At 54.1% G+C, this 23,492-nt stretch overlaps 2 protein-coding genes across 1 annotated transcript in view; one reads left to right on the forward strand and one right to left on the reverse strand.

Moving 5' to 3' along the window:
- Window positions 1-23,492, reverse strand: part of EMSY (EMSY transcriptional repressor, BRCA2 interacting) — a 546,562-nt gene that overhangs the window by 305,458 nt on the left and 217,612 nt on the right.
- The window catches only part of LOC118627780 (guanylate cyclase D-like), a 36,001-nt gene that overhangs the window by 5,989 nt on the left and 6,520 nt on the right, over window positions 1-23,492 (forward strand). The window contains exons 3-16 of the mRNA XM_036258227.1: window positions 967-1,321; window positions 2,528-2,612; window positions 3,274-3,370; window positions 3,451-3,579; window positions 4,776-4,856; window positions 7,501-7,677; window positions 7,911-8,067; window positions 8,355-8,504; window positions 12,728-12,876; window positions 14,642-14,805; window positions 15,229-15,421; window positions 21,396-21,570; window positions 22,355-22,453; window positions 23,294-23,388. Of these exons, the coding sequence (XP_036114120.1) occupies window positions 967-1,321; window positions 2,528-2,612; window positions 3,274-3,370; window positions 3,451-3,579; window positions 4,776-4,856; window positions 7,501-7,677; window positions 7,911-8,067; window positions 8,355-8,504; window positions 12,728-12,876; window positions 14,642-14,805; window positions 15,229-15,421; window positions 21,396-21,570; window positions 22,355-22,453; window positions 23,294-23,388 (2,106 nt within the window). The remainder of the gene's footprint in view (window positions 1-966; window positions 1,322-2,527; window positions 2,613-3,273; window positions 3,371-3,450; window positions 3,580-4,775; window positions 4,857-7,500; window positions 7,678-7,910; window positions 8,068-8,354; window positions 8,505-12,727; window positions 12,877-14,641; window positions 14,806-15,228; window positions 15,422-21,395; window positions 21,571-22,354; window positions 22,454-23,293; window positions 23,389-23,492) is intronic.

Genomic DNA, 23,492 nt, shown 5'->3' on the forward strand with positions numbered 1-23,492 from the left:
GACAGAGAGTGGCCGAGATGGAGTCATGGGCAACAAGAGATAGGATGGGCAGGGAAGCCCACTTTGGGGGTGGCACTTGAGCTGAGTGCTGAGTGAGAAGGAGGCAGCCAGATGAAGTTCTGGATGAAGAGGAACCAGGTAGGGGAAACAGCAAGTGCAAAGGCCCTGAGGCAGCGTGAGCTTCACAGGCAGGAAGAGCAGGCAGAAGGGAGTGAGGAGTGGCTGGACTGTTAGGAGTGATGGGGAGAGGGATCTGAGTTGAGCTGGGGCCTGATCATGTGACACACTGTAGACGAGGGTTAGGAGCCTGAACTTACCACAAAAGAAACCATCAGTGAGTTTTAAGTAAGAAATGATTTGACTTGTTTTTTTAAAAATCACTTTGGTTGCTTTGTGGGGAATGGCCTGAAGAGGGCAAAACGGAGCAAGGAGGCCTCAGGAAACCCCTGTGTGGTCCAGGTGAGCAGTGAGGGGAACTCAGACCCAGGGGCCAGGAGTACAGTTGGTGAGCAGTCAGCGGAGTTCAGAATAAAGTCTGAAATAAAGCCAAAAGAGGTGATGATGAACTGGGAGAGAAAGAGAGGAGTCAGGAATCACGCTGAGGCTTGAGACACTGGGCAGATGGTAGTTCCATTTCCTGCAATGCGGGAGGAGAAGAGTTGGTGTAGGAGGACCAGGCAGAACCTTACAGAACCAGGGGTCCCGTTTTGGACATATTAGGTAGATCTGAGAGGCCTGTGAGACGACAGAGTTGTTGGTGGCGGCCATGATGGTGGTAGTCATGGAGACTGTGAGGTGCTGAGTGGACTGAGGGAAAGGTGGCATCAAAGGGAGGAGTGTGTTTGGGGTGGTGGTGATTAGGGGGTGAGAATCCACACAATCTCTGCTGGCAGAAGGGCCAGGACTCGGAGATGTCTGGGAGCCTGTGCTGTGGGCTATGGGTTTGAGGGACCTTCTCTTCCTCAGGTGTCCCCACTCTTTGGGACCATCTATGACGCCGTTGTGCTGCTGGCCCATGCCCTGAACCGCTCCGAGGGCCTTGGGGCGGGGCTCGCTGGGGCCCACTTAGGGCACCACACGGGGGCTCTGGATGTGGCTGGATTTAGCCAGAGGATCCGGACGGATGAGAAGGGCAGGAGGCTGGCCCAGTACGTCATTTTGGACACAGATGGTCGGGAGAGCGAGTTAGTCCCCACCCACATTCTGGACACAGGCACTTGGCAAGTGCAGCCCCTGGACCGGGCCATACACTTTCCAGGAGGGGTCCCTCCGGCACGTGACTCCAGGTGCTGGTTTGACCCCAACACACTATGCGTAAGAGGTAATTCATCCACCCACCCACCCATCCATCCGTCCATCCACCCACCCACCCATCTATCCATCCATCCATCCATCCATCCATCCATCCATCCATCCATCCATCCACCCTCCCACCCATCTACCCATCTATCCATCCACCCATCCATCCACCCACCCATCCATCCACCCACCCATCCATCCATCCACCCACCCACCCACCCACCCACCCATCCATCCATCCACCCACCCACCCACCCACCCATCCATCCACCCATCCACCCACCCATCCACCCACCCATCCACCCACCCATCCACCCATCTATCCATCCACCCATCCATCCACCCACCCATCCACCCACCCATCCACCCATCTATCCACCCACCCACCCATCCACCCACCCATCCATCCATCCATCCATCCATCCATCCATCCCTCCCTTCCTCCCTCCCTCCCTCATCAAGGCTCTCCCTGGGGACAGTCAAGTCAGTCACGTGAGGTGCAGGAGCAGGTACAAATAAGCAGCTCGACACTGTTGGGAAGACCGAACCACAGCTGTGCAGTGCCAGGGAAGGCTAGCAAGGGCCTCCGCGGCTGAGCAGGGCTGACAGTTCCCAGCGCACGTAGTCCTGAGCAACCTCTTCTCATCCAGCTCCTGGCATCAGGGCTCGAGATTCGGATTCAGCGTAAGGAGGACCCTTCTAACAGTCAAAGTGAATGACAGTGAAGCCGACTGCCAAAACAAGTAGTGAGCAGCCCATTGGGAAGGGCATGTAAGAGAAGTAGGATGACAACAAGGATGCAGTTTTTACCCAGCACCTGTGCTGTCCGGGCCCTGTGTTAGGATCCAGGGACCCTGAGGTGAATAGGACACAGGCCCTGCTCTCAGTCTAGTGAAAAGGGCCTGCCATCTGGCAGACAGGAGGCCACCGTGTGATCAGGACGGTAACGGGGTCTGAGCAGGGTCTGCGGGGCCCCAAGGCAGGGAGCCCAGGGGAGAGCCCCGGCCCCATTGGAAATCAGTCTCTGTGCGTGATGATCGGCGGCAGACAGGACTTTCCTAGTTGGGGTCCATTCTGAGCCTCACCCCTGGGGAGGGGGTGGGCAAAGGTGTGTGTCTCCATTTCCCAGAAGGGGACCAAAAGGCAGGTGCAGGAGCTGAGTGGAGGGGCTGTACTCCTCGTGTGGCTGTTACTGCTAGGGCTCATGTCTGTCCCCCTTCCCCACCAGGTCCGCAGCCCCTGGGCATCCTCCTCCCTCTGGCCCTGGCCTGCGCCCTGGTGCTGGCCGGCGGGGCCCTCGCGTGCCTCCTCAGGTGAGCCCGTGTGCCTGAGCCTGACTGCCACTCGGTGCCCTGTCCCACGGGGCCTCTCTCCTGTGTGCGGAGCCCTGGCTATCTGCAGGGGCTTCCCCATCCCCCGTCCCCAGGACCGCCGCTGTCCCGCACTCCTGTCTGCCCGAGCCTCTGTGGACTCCGTGAAGGCCGGGTGTCTCCTGAGGAGGCTCCTGCGAGACTTGGGGCTGAAGCCTGGGCCTCGAAGACCCTGTTCTCCGCGAGTTGCAGCCAGGCATCTGCACAGTGGGGGCTCGGGCAGGATGACCTTCAGTTTTGGAAACAGTTCTTTCTGGGTCTCAAGTCACCTGTGTTCCCTGAGCCTTAGCCACATCCAGGAAGGGGCAGTCCACTCCCGGCCCTCATCCCAGGCTCTGGCCACCCCGTGCGGCCTCCAGGTGACATGGGAACATTGAGGCTGAGACCAGCAGGTACATCAGCTGGGAGTCCTGCTCTGAGCCGGGCCGAGGGCCTCTGTGGGGGGCACTGTGCCCTCGACCCCGGCTGGGCCTGCTGGGAAGGCAGATGGGAACGAGGAGAGGATACATGAGGGCTCTGGGTCCGAGGCAGGTCAAAGGGGCCAGACGGAGGTGGGTTAACATCCATGCCATCCCCTCTGCCCTGCACTTTCTCTCGCCTCCAGACTGGGCATCCAGCGGCTGCAGCTGGTGCGGAAACCCCACCAGGTCCTGCTGACAGCCCAGGAACTCACCTTCATCCCTCGACCCCTGAGCAGATCAGTGAGTCGGGCGGCACTGGGCCGGGCGGGCAGGCAGTGGACTGAGGCCGATCTAAGCTCTTGACTGCCCTGCCCCTCCAGCGGCTGCATGTGGATAGTGCGAGTGAATCAAGAAGCGTGGCAGGTGGTGGGAGCCTGAGGTCAATGGCCCAGGGGTCAGCAAGGAGCCTGCCAGCCCCCCAGGAGCCTACCAACGTGGCCCTGTACCAGGTGAGAGCCTCTGCCACTCCCTGCCCAGACCTGGGGAGCTGTAGTCAGCTTGGGAGCCGCCATGGGAGCCCACAGCCTCTCCCGTCTCCGTATGCCCACCCTTGTTACAGAAGGGGAAACTGAGGCCTGAAGAAGGGCAGTTGGTGTCAGAACTGGGAAGCAGGACTCCCAGCCCCCAGCCCGGCAGGTTCGTGATCGGCCTTGGGAAACCACCAGATCCCGGGCCTCTCGGCACGGGGCCAGCCTAGGTGACCCTCCTGCCTGCTTCGGTGGCGGGCGGTGAGATCCCAGGCCGTGAGGCCCTGACGTGGGGACAGCACCCAGCCCAGGACAGCCTCCGGCTAGAGCCTGGACCCCCAGCTAACAGGGAGGCTGGAAAGTCAGAGGTTAGACTGGCAAGGTCCTCAAGTCGCTGAGGACACCGTGATTCTCCAGGCCTGTGCACTCAGACGCAACGACCCGCCGAGGCTCCATTTCTCCTGACCGCCGGGCTACTGCTTCTGCAGGCAGGGACAGGAGGCTCTTGCTCCTTCTTGCCTACCTTCTCCTTGGGGAATTCCATCTCTTTTTCTTTTCTGCTGAAAGGAGGCGTTAAAGGTGTACAAAGCACGTGTTGCCTGCTCCTCTGAGGTGGCCGACAGGCTGCCGCTGAGGCTGAGAAGGCAGGAAGCCTTGGCTGAGAGGGGAGGGCTCAGGTCACAGCTAGCTCTGGGCCCGAGGCCTCCGTCCCTCCCACCCTCCCCTCTGCCCTCCCCGAGTCCCTGGGTCACAGAGCCCCCTCACTGCCAGGGTTTGGGGTGTCACGAGTGTCTGAGGCCCTGCAGAGTACAGCTGACCTGGAGGCCAGGAGGGAACACCTCTGATGCACCATCTCATTAGCCTTGTGATGGGGCGGGGGTATCACCCTCATCTGACAGATCTGGACTGTGAAGCTCAGAGAGCTGAAGTCACCGCCCAAGGTCACAGAACTTGCAGACGGTGGAGTTAGGACAGGAACTTGAGTCTGTCTGTCAAGCTGGGCCCCTGGCTCTTCCCTGGGGCCGCAGAGAAAGTCCAACTTTTGTTTCCCCTGGCCCCAGAGCACCCAGAAAGAACACATTTATGGGGACGAAGCTGAGGCTGAGAGGCTGAGGGGCCTGCCCGAGGTCACACAGCTGGGAACCAGCAGCAGCGAATGCCTGTTCTTCCTTGAGCAGGGAGAGTGGGTGTGGCTGAAGAAGTGTGAAGCTGGCACGGCCCCTGAGCTGCAGCCCAGCTGCCTCCGCCTCCTGCGAAAGGTAGGCCTGCAGAGGGCCTGGGGTGGGCTGGGGACCCGGTGCTGTCAGGACACCCCTGTTGTTCTGGATTGATCCCTACTTGATGTGGAGGCTTCTAGCCTCAGAAAGGAAGTCCTCCTATTATCACGATCGCCACCATGTAGCCAACACGTCAGTCACAGTTATACACCATCACGGTCACCGTCACACTCCAGCATCCCAAAGTCACGTCGTCACCTTAACATGATCATCACCATGACCCCCAGAGGCACGGTCCCTTCCCTTAGTATCACCAGATGCATAACCAGCACATCAAAGGACCTCCACTCCTTTGTACCACTCCACTCCTTGTACCCGCCATCCCGCCACTCGCCACCCAGTTATTCACTGTTTACTGAGCACCAACTGTGTGCCGAGCTGTGTTCTGGGTTTGGAGGTTACAGCCATGGAGAAAAGACAGGATTCCTTCCCTCGGGGAGCTTGTAGTCCGTTGTCATCACTGATCATATACATCCCTTCTCCCCTGAGATTGTCACCATCCTGAGAGGCGCTGTGCGATGGAGGACAGAGCACAGTGTCATCTGAGTCAGGAAGATCTCAGGTGGAATTCGCTTCCATGGGACACTTACCTTTCCTGTAAAATAGAGCCAGTAAAACCACCCAGGGGAAGTCTGAAGGTTGGACAGAATATAGGAGATAACCTAGCACTGTCCTTGGCAAGTAGTATAGCTTTGATAAATTGTGAATTTTATTATTACTTCCAACATCTGAAATCAGGTTTGTAGAGACTAAGTGACAGGAGGTTAGGTTAGGCCTTTCACTGGGCATCTTGTAACCAATGTGCATAGATGTTTCCTAAAAGAAAAGGCTCAATTGTGGTCAAATAAGTTTGGAAGTTGCTTGGGTTCCTGATAGGACTTCTCAGAACTTTCAATGTGCTGTTCTGGTTTATCTATAACTGTGTAACAACTTACTCCCAAATATAGTGGCTTAAAGCAACAACTAAAAGAATCCCCCCCAGTTATTTTATAGTATCTTACAATTTTGTAGGTAGGAAATTTGGGCAGGGCTTGGCTAGATACTCTTTTAGTTCCACTTGGCATTGATTGCAGTCACTCAGTAGTATTCAGCTTATAAATAGCCAGGCATTGGCAAACTTTGGCCCACTGCCTGTTTATATTTTTAATTTTAATTTATTTATTATTTACTTTTTAGATAGTGTGGAAGGGGGGTGGAAGGAGAGAGAGAGAAACATCAGTTGGTTATCTCCCACACGATCCTGATGGGAGCTGGGGATCAAATCTGCCACCCCGGTACGTGCCTTGACAGGAATCAAACCCGAGAACCTTTGGTCCACAGGCTGACGCTCTAACCACTGCCTGCACCCACTGCCTGTTTTTAGAGATAAAGTTTTACTGGAACACAGCCATGCTCATATGTTTATGTATTGTCTACAGCCGCTTTCTCTCTACAGTGGCAGAGGTGGGTGTTTGTGACAGAGACTGCATAGCCCGCAAAGCCTAAAATTTTTATCATCTGGACTTTTGCAGAGCAGTTTGCTGACCCCCAGTCCGGAGGGCCTCGTAGAGCTTCACTCACATGCTCAGTGCCTTGGCAGGGCTGGACCTGTCCCCCACTCTGTCGTCTCAGGGCCTCTCCCTGTGGTCTCTCTAGCATGGTGACTCTGGTAGAGGGGCTTCTTATGGCCATCAGGGCTCCATCAGAGAGGGTCCCAAGAGACAGGAAATAGAAGCTGCCAGTCTTCTAAGGCCCAGACCTGAAACTTGCAGGACGACTTCCACCCTGTTCTATTGGTCACAGTGTCACCAAGCCCTCTCAGACTCCAGGGGAGGGAACAGAGACCCCATCTCTTTTTTTTCCTTTATTGATTTTAGAGAGAGAGGAAGGGAGAGGTAGAGAGAGATAAAAACATCTATGAGAGAGAACATCGATTGACCGCCTCCTGCATGTCCCCCACTGGTGATCGGGCCCTCAACCTGGGCATGTGCCCTGACCAGGAATCGAACCGGCAACCTCTTGGTGCATAGGTCGACGCTCAACCACTGAGCCTCACCAGCCGGACAGAGGCCCCACCTCTTGATGGCAGGAGTGTCAAAGGATTTGAGGCCATTCTTACCTCACCACATATGTTAATACGTGTGTGAATCTCTAAGGGGGAAAATATTCGGGTCTCCCCCTCTTAGTTGACCCCTGAAGTATTTCTGGGAGGAGGGCCTTACTACACAAGAGTTCCGCCTTTCTTGCTTGAGCAAATGCTGGCATCGCTGGTTGGGTTCAAGCTCTCTGACCTGTAGGGCAGCCACCAGGGAGGCTGCTTTCTGCTTGGACCTGACCCCTTCTACACCTCTTCTTCTCCTTATCAGTCACTGAGACTTGGGGTTTTCAGGTTCATGGTGCCCCTTAGGTTGGGAAACAGGCTTAGATTCCTGTTCTGTGAAATTGGTTACAGCTCATTCACTTATTCATTTATTATGTTTCCACTCATCCACTCATCCATCCATCCATCCATCCACCCACCCACCTATCCACCCATCCAACATTTCTGATGCCTCTCTATGCTCAGCCCTGTGCTGGATGTACTGAGAGCCCAGATTTCACCTGGTCTGACCCCTGTGGCTCCTAAAGATGCTCATTGCCCTGGCAGATGCGAGAGCTGCAGCACGAGAACGTTGCCGCCTGCCTGGGGTTCCTCGTGGCCCCTGGGGTCCGTGCTCTGGTGCTGGAGCACTGTGCTCGGGGCAGCCTGGAGGACCTGCTGCAGAATGAGGCTCTGCGACTGGACTGGACCTTCAAGGCCTCCTTGCTGCTGGATTTGATTCGTGTGAGGACCCTCTCCCGGGCCTGGAACTGTGGGGGAAGTGGGGAGGGGAGGGAGACAAGATGCTCGGACTTCGCAGACCTGGGCCCTCTCCACTTTGTTAGAGAAAAGTCTGAATATTGTGGCGGAGGGTGAGGGGAGGCAGGAAGGTTTACTGGGGTCCGTGGGCATTCTGAGAGGACCAGAGTCCCCTTTATTCACCACAGCCTGATGGACCCCCGTTATGTCCGCTCCAGGGTGTGCGGTATCTGCACCATCAACATTTCCCGCATGGCCGCCTCAAGTCCCGGAACTGTGTGGTGGACGACCGCTTTGTGCTGAAGGTCACTGACCACGGCTATGCGGAGCTCCTGGACGCTCAGCGGGCTGCCTGCCCATGGCCAGCCCCGGAAGGTCAGCTCGCGGGTGGGCGGTTGGCTGGGAGGCCTCTGTTTAAATCCACTGCTTGTGAGGCAGGGCACAGCGAGATCTCCAGTCCTCAGCCCTTGGTGTGGGTGGCCCGAAGCTGATGTCTGTCCTCTCTGAGCCTCGGGCCCCTTGCCTGTGAATGGAGAAGAACCTGTCTCCCCCTGTGGCTGTAGGGAGTGGGTGGTGACACCACACGTGCAACGCGGCTGCCCAGCCCTGCCCAGCCCGGGGGGGTAGTGTGTGACGTGGTGCGACCTGCCCTGTGATTGCAGAGCTGCTGTGGACAGCCCCGGAGCTGCTGCGGGGGCTTGGGGCGCCCAGGAGGAGCACTCTCAAAGGAGATGTCTTCAGTGTTGGCATTATCCTGCAGGAGGTTCTGACCCGAGGCCCACCCTACAGCTCCTCGGGGCTCTCAGCAGAAGGTACAGCATCCTCCTCCCACGTAGTCAGGGAGCTTCGTGACCACCAGGAAAGTCACCACACAGACACACTTGCTTGGTTTGACCACGAGTTGGGTTTCTTCGGCTTAAGCCAGGCAGCCTTCAGCAACTCTGCCAAAATGGCAGCTGACCAGTTCCCAGGCTGAAGACACTGGTTTCTGGGTGAAAGCCCTAACGCGTTCCTGCCTCTCCCAGTGTCGTTGCCAAGTGTGCAGGTGCTCATGTAGGGACCACCCCAGTGCCCAGCACAGACCTCAGTTCCCCGCCAGCTGCTTTACTTACTGTGTGACCTTACACAAATCACGTACCCTCTCTGAGCCTCAGCTGTCTCTCCTTTAAAATGGGAATCAAATTTAAAATGTGCCAGACATCTGGCCCATGTCTGATGTGTCCAGGCTGCTCAGTCTGGGGCGGCTTGGTTCTCTGCCTGGGTGGGGTTCCTTCAAGGGCATCTCTGCTCCCATACTATTGGGTGTACAGGAGAATCACTCACACCTTCCCAGTGTCACCTGGTCTCAGACATTTCTCTCTCTGACCCCAGTGCCAGGGCTTAACCTCGGAAACGTTTCCTCCCCTTCTGGGTTCTCTGCCAGGGCTTCCAGGACTCCGGGCTGCTCTTCCAGTGGTCCCCTGTCTGCCACTGTGCAGTCCCAGGTCCTGTCCCACAGGTACCCCGGCATCTCAGCCCGCAGTGCAGGGCAGCGGAGGAGCCGAGCCCACCTCCCCTCACCCGCAGTGGATAATCTGTATCTCGCAAGGAGGCCCGGCCCCGCTGCCTTTCTCCACCAAAGAGCTGCTCAGTGAATAATGAGCATTCCAGGCCCCGAATTTATGAGGTGGAGGAGTGGGAAAGAGGGCGGTTCATCAGGCCATTTGTTCAACACTCCTCAGCTGCCCCCGCCCCACCATCTGCCCCTGAGAAAGGGAAGACCAGCCAGATGGGACCTGCAAGCCACACCGCCAGCAAGGGGCCCCGCAGGCCGGGGCTCCCTCCCGCCTTAGGTAGAGGGACCAGGCCTGGAACCCCATGAGCACCCTTGGGTTGGGCTGTGAGACCAGGGTCTGCTACTTCCTGGGGTGCTTTCTCTGGTCTCAAGGAGTAGAATGTTAAGAGCACAGGCACTGGGGACACCGGCCTAAGCCCAGCTCCACAGCAAATCACCTCGTGACTGAGTGAATCCCTGTCGGGCTCTGAGCCTCAGTCTCCTCCTCTGTAAAATGGGGACCATCACGCCTGCCTCCCAGAGTAGTTGTGAGGATTTGATGAAATGCTTTAGACAAAGTGCCTGGCTCACGATGGGCACCCAGTAAATCTGCCTGGGTCATTTACGCGTTGTGCCAATGAGGATCTCAGGTTCTCTCCTGACTCTCCCGCTTGGAAGCAGACCCTGTTAGAAAGAATATCTTTTCAAGGTCCTTTATGTGTAAGGCACTTGTGAGGTGGGTCGGTGCACTCTTTCCAGAGATAGTTATATGAGGCTCAGAGAGAAGGGGCTTCTCGGTGGGAAGCAGTGGATCTGGGATTTGGGCAAAAGTTTCCTGATCCAAGCGTAGTGCTTTTGTCCTAAAATCTCTCGGCGTCATCCGTGGAGCATCTTCCCCACGGAGCTGGTGTGCAGCCTGCTCCCGTGGCCGCCAGGAGGGCCCATCCGTCATGGTGATGCATTGGGTGAGGACAGCGGGCGGGCACGGTGCAGGAACACGCGTCCCGCCTGGCCTGGGCCAGTGCTTCCCAGCATGTTCGCATAGGCAGACTCCGTTTCAATGTCAGGAAAGGTTAGAGCCTCACATGCTACTATTTGACTTTTAATATCCGCTGACTGAGAAAATACGCAAAGACAAAATCTCCTCTGAAATCAGCAACACTTTGAAATGGATTTGTGTTTTAGTCATCACAACGCCATCTGAATACTTTTGAAAAAGTGCTGTACATGTGTGTGCGCAATGTATTATTGGTTCCATCTGCTCACGCTCCTTTGTGAGCACATACAGCTTCCAGACGCTCACTCAGAGCCCCTCGGGTCTGAGGCCCGCAGGCTGGGAACCTCGGCGGACAGAGGAAATCGCTCAGTCGGGAGGAGGTCTGGCCCAGTCCTAGCGTCCGCTCTTTAGAGGCCCTGTGACTGTGGATCACTTACTTAGCCCCAGGAACCTCAGTTTCCCTGTCTGTAAAATGGGACAGTGATGCAGACACTGCCCCCAACAAGGAGGCCAGCAAAGGGATGGGAAGGGGAGTGAAATCCAGGAAGAAGCTTCTCCTCTCTGGCTCCCAGGATGCTTTCCTCTCCTGGGTGGGGAGCCCTCCTTGGAAGAGTTACTCAGCTCTGCCTCATAACAGCCCTATGTGGTTGGTGCTATTGTTGTGCCACTTTTATCAGTGAGGAAACGGAGGCTCAGAGAGGTGATGTAACTTGTATAGAATGTAAATGGATAATCTCAAAGTTCCCCCCTGATCCCCTGAAAGCCTGAACTTGTGCCCAGTCCCACTTCCTTCCAGTGTCCTTGTGAATCTCTCAGCTCCCCTGGGCTCCCCAGAAGCTTCCTGAGGTTATTTCTATCCATTGTCAGGTGGGGAAACCAAGGCACAGAGTGATGCCCAGTGGCAGAGCCAGAACTAGAACACTGATGTATCTGACCTCAACTGAGTCTGGCAGAGGTCGTCTTGGGAAAATGATGATGATGATGATGTTGATGTTGATGATGATGATGTTGATGATGATGTTGATGATGTTGATGATGATGATGTTGATGTTGATGATGATGATGATGTTGATGATGATGATGTTGATGATGATGTTGATGATGATGATGTTGATGATGATGTTGATGATGTTGATGATGATGATGTTGATGATGATGATGATGTTGATGATGATGTTGATGATGATGATGTTGATGATGATGATGATGATGATGATGATGTTGATGATGATGATGATGTTGATGATGATGTTGATGATGATGATGATGATGATGTTGATGTTGATGATGATGATGTTGATGATGATGATGATGATGATGATGTTGATGTTGATGATGATGATGATGTTGATGATGATGTTGATGATGATGATGTTGATGATGATGTTGATGATGATGATGTTGATGATGATGATGATGATGTTGATGATGATGATGTTGATGATGATGATGATGATGTTGATGATGATGTTGATGATGATGATGTTGATGATGATGATGATGATGTTGATGATGATGATGATGTTGATGATGATGATGATGTTGATGATGATGATGTTGATGTTGATGATGATGTTGATGATGATGATGATGTTGATGATGATGATGATAAGCAGACAGTTTTGCTTCACGTTTGTGGGCCACAGAAAGTCTCCAGGAGGCAGAGCTGGTGAAAGAGCCAGGTAGGCATCACTGACAACAGAGCAGGAACAGTTGTTTCAGTATCTGGGGCTGGAGAGACTCTGCTGGGTGCCAGGCACCTAACATCTATCATCTCCTCCCTTAGCACCCCTCTCAAAAAGGCAGTTTTTTAAGCTCATTTCACAGATGAGAGGCTGAGGCTCAGAGAGGTCCCTGCCTGGTCCACCATCTCACAGAGAAGTGGTGGCAGGCCAAGAATTTATTTATTTATTTATTTTATTTTGATTTTTTATCCTCACCCAAGGACACTTTTCCATATTTTGTTCAGATAGAGTGGGAGGGAGGAAGGGAGAGAGAGAGAGAGAGAGAGAGAGAGAGAGAGAGAGAGAGAGAGAGAGAAACATCGATGTAAAAGGAACACATCGAGTGGTTGCCACCTGCACGACCCAACCAGGGCCGGGGACAAACTGCAACCGAGGTACGCGCCCTTAGCAGGAACCAAACCCAGGTCTCTCTGGACCAAAGGCCGATGCTCTAACCGCTGAGCCAAACCGGCCAGGGCCAGACCAAGAATTTAAACCTCACTCTTCCAGCCGTACCCTGAGGTAGACCCTTTCCTGAGGCCTGAGACCCTTTTCCTGAGACCCTTCCCCTGGCCACACCAAGAGCAGACCCAGGTAAACAATAATCCTGGGTCCACTGGCTACCATGCCCTGGGGCCCAGAGCAGGGGCCAAGGAGTACCTTCAGGCCTGATCCCCACATCCCTACAGACCTACTCCCCTCTTGCTCTCAGGACCCCAGACCCTTTCTACAGCCCTCCTGGGAACCTCAGGGCAACCACCCGCATGGTATTTGTTACAGAAATAATCAGAAAGGTGGCATCGCCCCCTCCCCTGTGCCGGCCACTGGTGTCCCCTGACCATGGGCCATCCGAGTGCATACAGCTGATGGAGCAGTGCTGGAAGGAGGCTCCGGAGGACAGACCCAGCCTGGACCAGATCTACACCCAGGTCAGTGCTCCTGGGAGGAGCTGGGTGCTCTTAAGAATAGCTCATCGCCCTGGCCAGTTTGACTCAGCAGCTGGACTATCAGCCCACAGACCAAAGAGTAGTGGGTTCAATTCCAGTCAAGGGCACGTGCTTTGGTTGTGGTTCATCTCCGGCCATGGTCGGGGTCCTGAGGGATGCAGCCAGTCGATGTGTCTCTCTCACATCAATGACTCTCTCTCTCACATCAATGTCTCTCTCTCTCTCTCTCTCTCTCTCTCTCTCTCTCTCTCTCTCTTCCTCTCCCTCTCCCTCCCACTCTATCTGAAGATAAACAGAAAAATATCCTTAGGTGAGGACTAAAAAAAAAAAGAAATGGCTGATCAGTTCATCTCACTTTTCCCAGCGGGAACCCCACACTATCCATGAGACCTAGAACCCCATGCAGAACGGGGGAACAGGACAGCACCATCCCCCTGAGGGTGAGGCCTGAGATACACCCTCCGAGGGCCTTTCTGCGTGCCAAGCCCCACGCTAAGTGCTCTGCTCACTTCATTTAATCCTTGTGATGGTTCTCCGAAGAAGCATTGTTATTATCTGGGTTTTATAGGCGAGAAACTGAGGCATAGAGAAGGAACTGAGGGAGCGAAAGATAGACTGAAGTCCAAACCCAGGTTCAGAACCCAACCCTGCATGGGCCTCCGGGCACCTGGAACCTGGGCGATGTGGGGAGCACTGGGGCCCCGGGCCTGCCTTGGGGACTGCCGTGGGAGGGGTGAGGCGAGGCTGCACAAGTCTGCGGGGCAGTGGAGTGTGTGGGCCTGCCTGGACTGGCTAAGGGCTCCCACAGGGCCACCCAGCAGACCTGAGGAGACATTTCCATGCCTCCCCTTCCCGTCCCCCACTCCCCAGCCACAGCAGGTCATGGTCAAGGAGAGGCCGTGAGGTTGCTGTTGACGGTGTGGTTTGTAACCACGCATGAGTGTCCTGACAGAGGACCTAAGAGAGGTGCTTCTCTCTGCCCAGTGCCAGCAGTGGGCGTGTGTCTTTTGAGAAACTAGTTTAATGCGCCGTCGTCTCATGGACTCCACAGATCATGTCATCTGTAGCTTCCTCTTTGCCTTGTTGCTAGGAAGCTCATAGCCCGTGACCACATTCTAGCACACGGACCGCATTCCAAGATTAGCTTTTTTTTTTAACTTCACCCTTTTTTGGACCGAGTGTCCTTATATATTTATTATTTCATTTTGTGGCATTGCTTTATTTTCTTAGCACTTAAATTATTTCAGAGCATAGAGAGACATAGAAAGGTAGAAGTATATTATTATATAAATAATCTACGTATATTCTTTCTACCTATCTATCCACCCACTTATTTATCCATACATACATTATATCCACTCACCCATCTATCCATCCATCTATCCGACTGTCCATCTGTCTGTCTGTCCATCCATCTTTGAGAAAAACAGAATGCCCTTTCCACCGCGTTGCTGTGAGAACCAGCGCATGGGTCGTGTTTATGAATGGTGATGCTGTGCCGAGCACGGGCTCCTTTGCCAAGTCCTTTCTGCCCACATCACATTGAACTGACCCACTTTTTCTCCAGCCGCCTGTGCTGTCCCTCAGCAGAGCTGCCATCCCCCCGTCTGTTACATATCTGGTCCCCGCCAGTCCAACTCCCCCAGGCAGGGACGGTGTCTGGTTCATTCCGTGGCCCAGACCATTAAGCTGCAGGCCGAGCGTGTTGACCTTCAAGGATGAATTGGGAATGTTGTTCCATCTTCAGTTCAAAAGCATCAACCAAGGCAAGAAGACCAGTGTTGCCGAGTCTGTGCTGCGGATGTTGGAGAAGCATTCCCAGAACCTGGAGGACCTGGTCCAGGAGCGGACTGAGCAGCTGGAGCTGGAGAGGCAGAGGACAGAAAGGCTGCTGTCTCAGATGCTCCCTCTGTGAGTGGCCCCTTGGGGATGACTGTGCCTCTAACCTCGGCGGCCCTGAGCATGGGACCTGGAACATAGTAGGTGCTTAGTAAATCTGGGTTCCATGAGCTCATTCAATTCATTCACTGTTTATGTAACTGACATATTTTCCTAGAGCCCTTACTGTGCTGGGCACATGGGTTTTTAATTTCTGCTACCTCACTCTCTTGGGAGCCATGGAGAGGGTATAATGTCCCCTATCTCACTTCAGAAAAAGTAATGTCCAGAGAGGGACAGGTATTTACTGGAGGGCAGTCAGTCAGCACACCAGTGAACTTGTCCCAGATCCCCTCATGCTTAACCCAGGATTTCTCCCTAAATATCCCCCTTTCCCCCAAACTGTGGAAAGGGGGTCCTTCTACCTTGTAACTCTGACCTTTACCATCCATCCAGGTCTGTGGCCGAAGCTCTAAAAATTGGGGTGACTGTGGAGCCAGAGTACTTTGACCAAGTTACCATCTACTTCAGTGACATTGTGGGTTTCACCACCATCTCCGCCCTGAGTGAGCCCATCGAGGTGGTGGGCTTGCTCAATGACCTCTACACACTGTTCGATGCGGTTCTGGGCAGCCACGACGTGTACAAGGTGAGAGAAGCAGGAGGCCGGCCTTCCGTCTCTCCTTCCCTTACCACTGTTTCTGTCACACACTCACTTCCAGTCATTCATTCATGTGTTTTTATCAGGTTGCTATTGCTGTGTAACAAACACCCCCAAAATCGAGGCGTGGAAAACCGTAAGGATTTATTGTTGCTCACAAGCCTATAAGTGAGCTGGAAATTTCTCTGGATTCATTCATACGTCTCGGTCGGTTGTGGATGAGATAGGGAGCTCTGTGGATCTTGGTTGGGATTTTTCACATCTCTGGAGCCTTGGTTGGGACAACTCAGCCTCCAGCAGGCTAGCTGGACAAGGGTGGACGGGTGATCAGCTTCCGTGTCTGCCCTCGGAGAGCACTTGGTGCTCTAGGTAAAAGGCGAAGGCGACCCTCCGTGGAAGTGATGATCAGGGGAGGCAGAGAAGGCTGAGAAGGACTCCAGTCTGGCCAGGGGTAGGCGTGCAGAATAGAGGGCAAGAACAGCTTCCTGGAGGAGGTGCTGTCTTCCTACTTTGTTCAGTTTGGGTATGGTGGCTCCCAGCGAGCAATGGGGGAATGTATACTGAAGCTTAAGGCTTGAGACGTGGGCCTGGTGAGCGTGAAAAGTGCTGACAGGGTTGCGATGGCTGGAGTGGATCCGTGGTGGGAATAGCGGGTGGGTGGGGGCACTGGGGAGGGCAGCGGGGATCTTGGTAGAGCTGCCCGGACCCTACACGATCCATGTGCCTCTTGATCCTGGCTCTGAATCCCAGCCTGGCCACCAGCTTCTGTGTGGCTTTGGGAAAATGCCTTCCCCTCTCTGGGCCTCTATTCTTTATCTATAAAACAGAAATAATGACTCCCATACCAGAGGGGGTGTCTCAGAGAGTGGTTGGAGCCTATCCCCCGTAGAAGTGCTGTGCAAACAGAATAGCTTCCTGCTCCTCTGAGCCTGCTGTGAGGACCTCTCACCCCAGCCGTGCCCTTCTGATGCAGCTGCTGCGGGTCTTGGATCAGCTTCAGACACAGTGGAGGAGGTGGAGGGGTCCCAGGAAACAGCCATATCAAGGTCCACTGGCCTTAGCCTTCGCTTGTGACTCCCCAGCCCCCTTCCAGCCATAGCTCTCCAAGGACACAGGGATGGGGCGGGCCAACCTCGGGGCTGGAGCCAGAGTGGAAAGGATATGGGACAGGAAGCTCCAGGGGAGAGAACTACTTGTTCGAGGTGCCAGGCAGTCTGCTGATAGCATTACGTACAGTATCCCAACAATGATCAGTACTTACTGAGTGCTTACTGTATACTATTCTAGGAACTTTATATGTATTAACCCATGTAATCATCATCATCATCTGTGAGGTAGGTACTGGTACTCCTAATTTATAAGTGAGGAAACTGAGGTGATTAAGCGGCTTATCTAATTCTACATTCCCAGTGGGACATGATGCTGAAATTTGAACTTGGGCATTCCAGTCCAAAGACCTCTCTTTGGTGGGGCTCACCATCCCCATGATATGGATGTTCTCAGGCTAAACCACAGGTTCACTGTGGCCCACGAGCTCCCCCCGGAGCTGGCTCCGCCTACCTCCCCAGCCGCACCTCTGGTCACTCCTCCTCCCTTTAGCCCCTCGGTCTTCACACTGTCCCTCGTCCTGGAACACTGCTGTCCCTCCTCTTCTCTGGCTCCCTCCTGGCCCTTCTGGTCTCAGCATAGCTTCCTTCTGTCCCAGGCCATCCCTAGACAACATCTGCATTTTATGGTTCCAACCTAAACCACTCTGTCCCCTGGGCCTGGCAATGTCCAGCACATGCGGGGTCCCCAGGAAATACACGTTAGCTGACTGGTTGCTCAATGAGGCCCGGAGTAGAAGTGACTTGCCCGAGGTCACACAGCTGGTAGGTGGCAGAGCCCGAATAGGAGCCTGCAGTATCCACCACCACCACCACCACCCGGGCTCTCTCCACTGCAGCACGCTGCCCAGGGGGCCTGCGGAGACCCGAGACACCGACATTCCAAGGATGCAGCTTCCCTCCGGCTCCGCGTTCAGGACCCCGCATTCCTGCCCCAGTCTGTGGTTCTGAGGTGTTGTCTCCCGTGCTGGCTGACTTCCCTCTTGCCTCCAGAGCCGCCCCGGCCCCATGGGCCCCAGGAAAAGATTCCTCCTCTCATCTTGCTGAGCCCTGCTGCTTTGATCTGCCCTGAGTCACCCCTGGCCTGTCTCTCCCTCCCCTGTTAATCTTTTCTCACACATGTGTCCCTCCCAGCTCTGAATCACGCCTTCTGATCTACTCTGAACTCTGGCCAAGAGGTCTGCATCTTTCTGGCAGAGTGCAATGAAATAAAACAAGGCCTGCACACCCCTCCAGATGTGGGGAAGCAGGAGGCCCATTCCTCATGAATGTGCAAGTACGTCTCTCATCACTCACGCCATCCGCCTTGGTTTCCCCTCCGTCCCCAGCAGGATCTGGTTACTGCTCTTTAATCCGGTCTGAGCTGGGAGGCAGCCAGGCAATCATTTCCTGGTTCCACGGGGGTCTGTGATTCCCTCCCAGCACGCGCTGAGTGAGCACTTTTACGGACAGACTCCAGAGCAGAGCCCACGTGGGCTGCCCCAGGGGGTGAGTCTGGGCCCAGCCATATATCCGAGTGACCCTGGACAAATCACTTCACCGCTCTGAACCTCCAGCTCCCATTCGTAAACAGAGATGAAAGTGTCTATGGCTTACAGTTGTTCTGCGGACTAAGAGATGTGGAAGTGCTATCGTTCATTCATTCAGCAACACGATGTAACACGTAGCGCTGGAGGTGCAGCCACTGAGGTCTCGCCCTGAAAGCACAGACTGGGAGCAGGGGCCACAGCACTAGTTAAGCATCTACGGAAGGCTGGCCCAGCCTACGGGTTGTCACAGGGTATCTCATTTAGCCCTTGAAGTGTCCCTCAGAGGGACGGATCATTATCCCTACCATACGAATGAGAGCACAGGCTCAGAGGGGTCAGTGACTTGCCCAAGGTCACCTAGCAGGCCGGTGGTGGAGTTGGAATTCACATCTGTTTGTTCGTATGGAAACGTCTGCTCTCACCTTTCTCCTGGCTGGCTTCTCCAGCCGTGAACGGACCACAGCGATGTACAAGGAGTCGTGGCCCTCGCTTGCAGCCATGATCGAAGATCTAACTACATCTTTGAGAGATTGTCTCTGGGCGTCTGAGTTCCTAGAGCGCAGAGCCCGTGCCTTGTTTTTCTGCCGCTAGGGTGTAGGGGTGCTTATTGACCGCACTGCACTCTTCCTTCCAGCTCAGGCCGCAGGCTGGAGGAGGGCTAGAGGCCAGCTGTAGCAGTTTGGAGAATGTGGTCTGGATGTGTGGCCACCATGGGGCTTTCTACTGCTCCTCCTCCACAGTCTGGACCGTGGATCCCCCATCTGAGGCAGCGCTGGGTCCCTGGAGCAGGCGCATTGTCCCTGCAAACCTGGCAGACTGGGGGTAGGGCCCACCCAGCAGCAGGTCTCCTGGGCTGCCCATGGGAGCAGGGCTCAGCCCAGACACATGGGCTAACCACGTGCAGGGTAGGAAATGCCACACAGCAGGCAGACCCTCTCTTCCCCAGAGAGAGGGACAGGGCCAAGCCACGAGCATGAAGACGCAGCAGAGCCACAGGCTCTGGAGCTGGACTGACCAAGTGTAGATCTGCGCTGTGTGATGTTAGTGAGTGGCTTAACCTCTTCGGCCCAGTTTCCATCTGCAAAATGGCAATAGTAACAATCCCTATTTCACAGAATTTCTTGTGAAGAGCTAGTGTATGATATTTGCAAAGGGTTTGGAACAGTATCTGGCATATAATAACTGCTATACAAATATTTAAACACTTAATCTTGCCTTCTTGTAATATTGCCCATCAAATCAGGCCTTCTTCCTCCCGTAGGAAGATGGGGGTAGGCAGAGGGAAAGCAGGGCCTCACTCATGTTTTCCCCTCCTGGGTGTGGGGTGGGAGGTCTCTGCTCTGTGGAAATGGACACAGTGAGGGGTAGCTCTGCCCCTGACCCGGCCACATTCACCACCAGCCCATAAATGCTGGGTGGACAACAGTAGGTGACATGGAGGGAGAGGGGGGTCACAGCCCTGAGGAGAGAAAAATCTCTTCCCCAGCTGGTGCCCAGAAAGATTTTATGGACTCGATCAAGTCTGAGCAGGGCTGATGGAGGGCTTGGTTCTCAACAGAGGGGGATTTGGGGAGAGCATTTCAGGCAGAAGGACCTGGCGATCAAGTCCTGGAGGTGAGCAAGCGCCCTGTGTCTCTGCGGAGAGAAGAAAGGCTCCCGCTAGGCGGGCAGCATGGGGAAACAGGAGCAACTGGCAGGAATAAGTCAGGAAATTCTGCAAGTCATGGCGGTCCCTGATTGCTAGGCCACGGGGGAGGGAATTTTAAGCCACTGGCCATGAGAGAAAATTTAACTATCTGAGCAGAATGTGGCGTGATGGGAGCAGATTTCTTCCTGGTATCGGGCTGAGATAGCTGGGGTGAGGGAGAGATTTGGGGAACACAGGTAGTAGGGCACAGTCCAAGGCTAATGTTATGTATTAAATTACAGCGCCCCCTGCGGACAGGAAAAGCATCATCACTGTTAACATTACCCACCAGATGCTAAGGGAAAGTGCATGTGCCTGGCCAGGACCGCTCTGCTCCCGCCCCGGGGTGACAGCCGCAGTGCAGGAGCTGAGCTCTTTAGCTTGCGGAGGAGAAGATCTGGAAGCAGGGTCACTGCCTTCCTCCTGGCTGGCCTGGCACATGGCGGGGGGAAGGCCACAGTACACATATGTCCTCAGCTCCTGAAACAGGGCCTTCGGAGCAAAGAAGGCTTTGAGGAAAGGTTTGTGGATCGAATTGAGATGGTAGAGAGCGAAGCAGCAGGTGAGGGGCGAGTCTCAATTCAACTCAATTTTTGAACATCAGGGTTGCCTGAAGGGAGAAGTGGCCACCTCAAGGAGGAGGGACCTTCCTGTTAAGAGATGTGAGCCTGCCAGGACGGCCACTGGGGCTGGGGAGGAGGGTAGGTGAACTTTAAAATCCTTCCCAACTGTGAGACTCTGTAATTCTATCTTCTTTAAAACCATTAGCCAAGGAAATGATGATGATGATGATGATGATGATAGAGACAGAAGTCTCCATTTATTGAGCATCTATGATGTGCCTGATTCTTTAACTACTTTGTCTTTATTTATTTATTTTTATTTATTTATTTATTTATTTTTATCCTCACCCAAGGACATTTTTCCATTTTTTGTACAGATAGAGTGGGAGGGAGAGAGAGGAAGGGAGAGAGAGTGAGAAACATCGACGTGAAGGGACACATCGAGTGGCTGCCACCCGCACGACCAACCAGGGCCGGGGACAAACTGCAACCGAAGTACGTGCCCTTAGCGGGAACTGAACCCGGGTCTCTCCGGACCGCAGGCCGACGCTCTAACCGCTGAGCCAAACCGGCCAGGGCACTACTTTGTCTTTAATGTGCATTCCACCTAAGAGAAAACGGGCTCGCGCAGGTGAAGTGGTCTGCCCAAGGTGATGGAGAGCCGGGGTTCTAACGCACATCTATCTGATTCCAGAATCTACATCCTTTTCAGTCCATGTTGGAAGGCCAGTGGGGTTTGGAAAATAAGAGATATTCAATATACACCATGTTCTTCTCCAGGTCTGCCCCTGTGGCATTGCGCAGACAGGGCACCCAGGTCTGCCACCAAGGAACTCATGGCCTGGGGTCAGAGGAGATGAGACAAGCCTGGCCACCTGCAGCTCAGACACCAGCGATCTGAAGGATGCAGATCCAGTCATGGCTAGAGCGGCTGGGATGTGACCGGGCAGGGATGGCCTTGTGGGCCTCAGACCAGAGGGGTTATCAGGGGCTCCTGAGAGGCGGCCTGGTGTGGGATGTGGGGCAGATCAGCGGGAGTGTGTTCTCGTGCTGCAGTGTGAAGGCTGTGATTTCCAGGTGGAGACCATTGGGGACGCCTACATGGTGGCATCGGGACTGCCCCAGCGCAATGGGAGCCGGCATGCGGCTGAGCTTGCCAACATGGCCCTGGACATCCTCAGCGTGGTGGGCGACTTCCGGATGAAGCATGCACCCGTCGTGCCCATCTGCATCAGGGCTGGGCTGCACTCAGGTAGGGGCGGGGCCGTGCGGGGGGAGGGCCGGAGGGTCTCCCAGCCCTGCCCGGGGATGTGCTTCTGGAGTTCAGAGACTAAAACTGAAAAAAAAATTTACATTTCTCTTTTTCCTGCTATTATTTTGAGGTTCTAAGCTGTTATAAATCATAGAATCTGTGTTTAAATTCACGTCATTTATTTTCTGACTCAGCATCTGTCAAGAGCATCTAAGTCCATGCTGAGAAGCTGATAGTCTGATGGAAGAGGCAGGGCACCTTCTGTGGTCATTCAAACAACTAAATGTTTGCTGGGATGGGTCTGGGAGAGACCTCAGAGTCTCTGATATATCCTTCTCATGCACCCATTCCTTCTTCCTTGGCGCTGGCTGTTCCCTGCTGACTCATTCCCTCATTCTTCAAGAAACAGCTCATGGACCACCTCCTCTAGGAAGTCCTCTGGCTGAGTCAGAGTTCCCTCTCTGGGTTGGCACAGACTTGGTGCTTCCTGTTTACAGCATTGGTCACAGTTTACACATCTCCCCCCACTGAGCTGGGAGCTCCCCAAGAGCAGAGACTGGCTTTGATTTATCTGTGTCCCCTTACCCCCAGCCCAGAGCTCGACACAGATGTCATCTACTCTCTGAATGTCGTTGGAAACTCCAGATAGCTTCATCCTTACCCCCAGTGGGAGCCCAGGATATGGGGTGGGACAACAGTTGGGGTAGGGAAGGACAAGACTGTCATAGGGACTCTTTTGTAGCCTAGGACCTGCTGGAGCTCACTAAACACATTTGGGTTACAGGGCCCTGTGTGGCGGGGGTCGTGGGTCTCACCATGCCGCGGTACTGCCTCTTTGGGGACACTGTTAACACTGCATCTCGGATGGAGTCCACAGGGCTACGTGAGTGTCTCCTATTTCTATCCTGCCAGGGAAGGGCTCTGTTTCAATGACCCTTCCAGTTTGTCTGTTTGAAACAGTGCTTAGTAACGAAGTCACCACCTGGTGGCAGCGTACTCTAGCTCTTAGTAAAGCAACTGTAAGGAGATGATGTATGTCCCCGGTTCTTCTAACTTTCCATGAGGTTTTTGTGATGACATCATGAGAAAATTAGCAGAGAAAACAATGGATGTTTCTCAAGAGGCAAGAAACTTAGGTCCTCGCCCTGACCGCAACTGGTTTGCTTAGTGTCTTTGAGCAAAACACTCTCTAGGTCTTCGCAATGAGGAGAACCCTTCCAATGTTTAAAATGCCATTTTAGGTTCTTGCTGGCAGCAGGAGCCACTCTGTGGTTTGGTTAGAGCAGCCCAAAAAGTCAAAGTCCTAAGACCTCTGCTTCCAGCCACACAGCTTGTGTGCTCCATACGGTCATTCAGTGCCCATCCTGCATAACCAGACATAGTGGCCCTACTGTGGGGCACTGCTTTTAAAAGAAAAGAAACTGCTTCTCTGCTCTGACTCAGCCTTCACACACTGCCCCACAAGTGGAAATTGTGTTCCTAGAGGCTCCTGCTTCATCTTGAGTTCCTCTTAACACTCAATCTATGTCATGTGATTGAGGTCTTTATTTTAGTGATCGGCTGCCTACTAGAGGGACAGAAAAGCCAGGCAAAGGATATCGCATGAATCAGAATTGTGGGTATTACTACCCAGAACTGGGGGTGTTACAGGCACTCAACAATTTCACCAAACACCAGGTATGCTCCACCAGGTGGTGACTTGGATTACTACCTTTCTTTTCAGCATACAGAATTCACGTCAGCGGAAGCACTGCCCAGACACTGCTCAGCCTGAATGAAGGCTACAAAATTGACATCAGAGGCCAGACTGAGCTAAAGGTAAGATACTTTATTTCCTGGTATTGGTGAGAAAAGTTCCCAAAGGTCCAGTTTCTGTGGGCAGCAGGAGTCTCTTCTGACTGATGTGGCCGAAGGAAATGCCT

The sequence above is a fragment of the Molossus molossus genome, unplaced genomic scaffold (genome assembly GCF_014108415.1).
Source record: "Molossus molossus isolate mMolMol1 unplaced genomic scaffold, mMolMol1.p scaffold_m16_p_13, whole genome shotgun sequence".
NCBI classification, from domain to species: domain Eukaryota; kingdom Metazoa; phylum Chordata; class Mammalia; order Chiroptera; family Molossidae; genus Molossus; species Molossus molossus.